The 1,261-nt window shown below is 37.4% G+C and overlaps 1 protein-coding gene across 1 annotated transcript in view; it reads right to left on the reverse strand.

Annotated features, from left to right (window-relative positions):
* Window positions 1-1,045, reverse strand: part of Vti1a (Vesicle transport through interaction with t-SNAREs 1a) — a gene marked incomplete at its 5' end in the record, with an annotated part of 1,172 nt that extends 127 nt beyond the window's left edge. Inside the window, 3 exon segments of the mRNA XM_027367062.2 lie at window positions 1-122; window positions 360-577; window positions 907-1,045. The exon segment at window positions 1-122 is cut by the window's left edge and continues 127 nt beyond it. Coding sequence (XP_027222863.2) covers window positions 1-122; window positions 360-577; window positions 907-1,045 — 479 coding nt within the window.
* Between the last annotated feature and the right edge of the window lie 216 nt (window positions 1,046-1,261).

Below are 1,261 nucleotides of genomic sequence, written 5' to 3' on the forward strand. Positions count from 1 at the left end.
ACTATGACAATAAAGAGGACAACAAAAACAGCGATGAGGATGAATCTGTTCTGTAACACTCTCCGTAGCATTGTATTGAGCACGCGGGAACTCTGGTCCAGGTCTGTGTCCGTTTCTCGCAGCTATTGTACAGGAAAGAATATAAATTAATTGTATGTTCATAAATAAATTTACATATATATTTATATGTATGTACACTGTATATATGTGTATCTATGTATGCACTCTTGCCACTTTTTGTAGTTATTCTGAAATTTTTAAATGTTAGGTTCATAATAACTAAGTTCATATATCAACATAAGCAACTATTTGCCACTTTCCCAAAAGACAGAAAGGGAGAGAAACAAAATCATAATTACCCGCTCTCTAGCACGACTAATGGTTTGTCTTTGGCTATGAAGATCATTAAGGATTTGTGCTCCAATATGTTCCGTTTCCAGAGCTATTTTGTGACCCTGTGTAAGATTCATAGACGTGCGTTCTAAGACATCTCCGTTGTCCAAAAGAGCCTGTCGCTGTTCCTCTCCCGCACTTAGGCCTGCATGCCCACTCTCCAGGAGCTCTGACCTCATGCTAGCTGCACATTGAAAAATGAACATGGTATTATATCTCCTATAAAAGATCCATGGACCTATCAATGCATTACTATGATCACCATGCAAGTACCTTTTAGGAAAATCTAATAAACTATTTTATATAATTAAAATATATATATAAAAATATCAAAATAAACAAATAAATATGTATAGGTACAAGTATGTAAACACCTACAAACATACATTTACACAAACACACATGAACTCATATCCAGACAAACATACATATCAAGGAAGAAAATTTACAGAAATGAATAAACAAACAAGCCATTCAAGTGATGATCCATCAGTTCAAAAGGTGAGAACATACCTTCATTTGAGGATGACCTAGAACGTATAAACTCCCCCTCCAAGCGTTTCAGCTCAACTTGGTAGCTCTTAATACGACCACCTGATCTTTCTCTCTGCTGTGGCTCCAGGTCTCGCACCTCCAGCTCCATCCTCTCCAGCTGGTAAATATTCAATAGTCATTAACCTTATTTCAATCAGGACTGACTTTCTCACATCTGAACATCTGTCCACATTTTGTATGAGTATATGTATATATGTGTGTGTGTGTGTGTGTGTGTGTGTGTGTGTGTGTGTGTGTGTGTGTGTGTGTGTGTGTGTGTATGTGTGTGTGTGTGTGTGTGTGTGTGTACATATGTATGTGTGTGTGTGTGTGT

Source organism: Penaeus vannamei, chromosome 31, assembly GCF_042767895.1.
Source record: "Penaeus vannamei isolate JL-2024 chromosome 31, ASM4276789v1, whole genome shotgun sequence".
Taxonomy (NCBI): domain Eukaryota; kingdom Metazoa; phylum Arthropoda; class Malacostraca; order Decapoda; family Penaeidae; genus Penaeus; species Penaeus vannamei.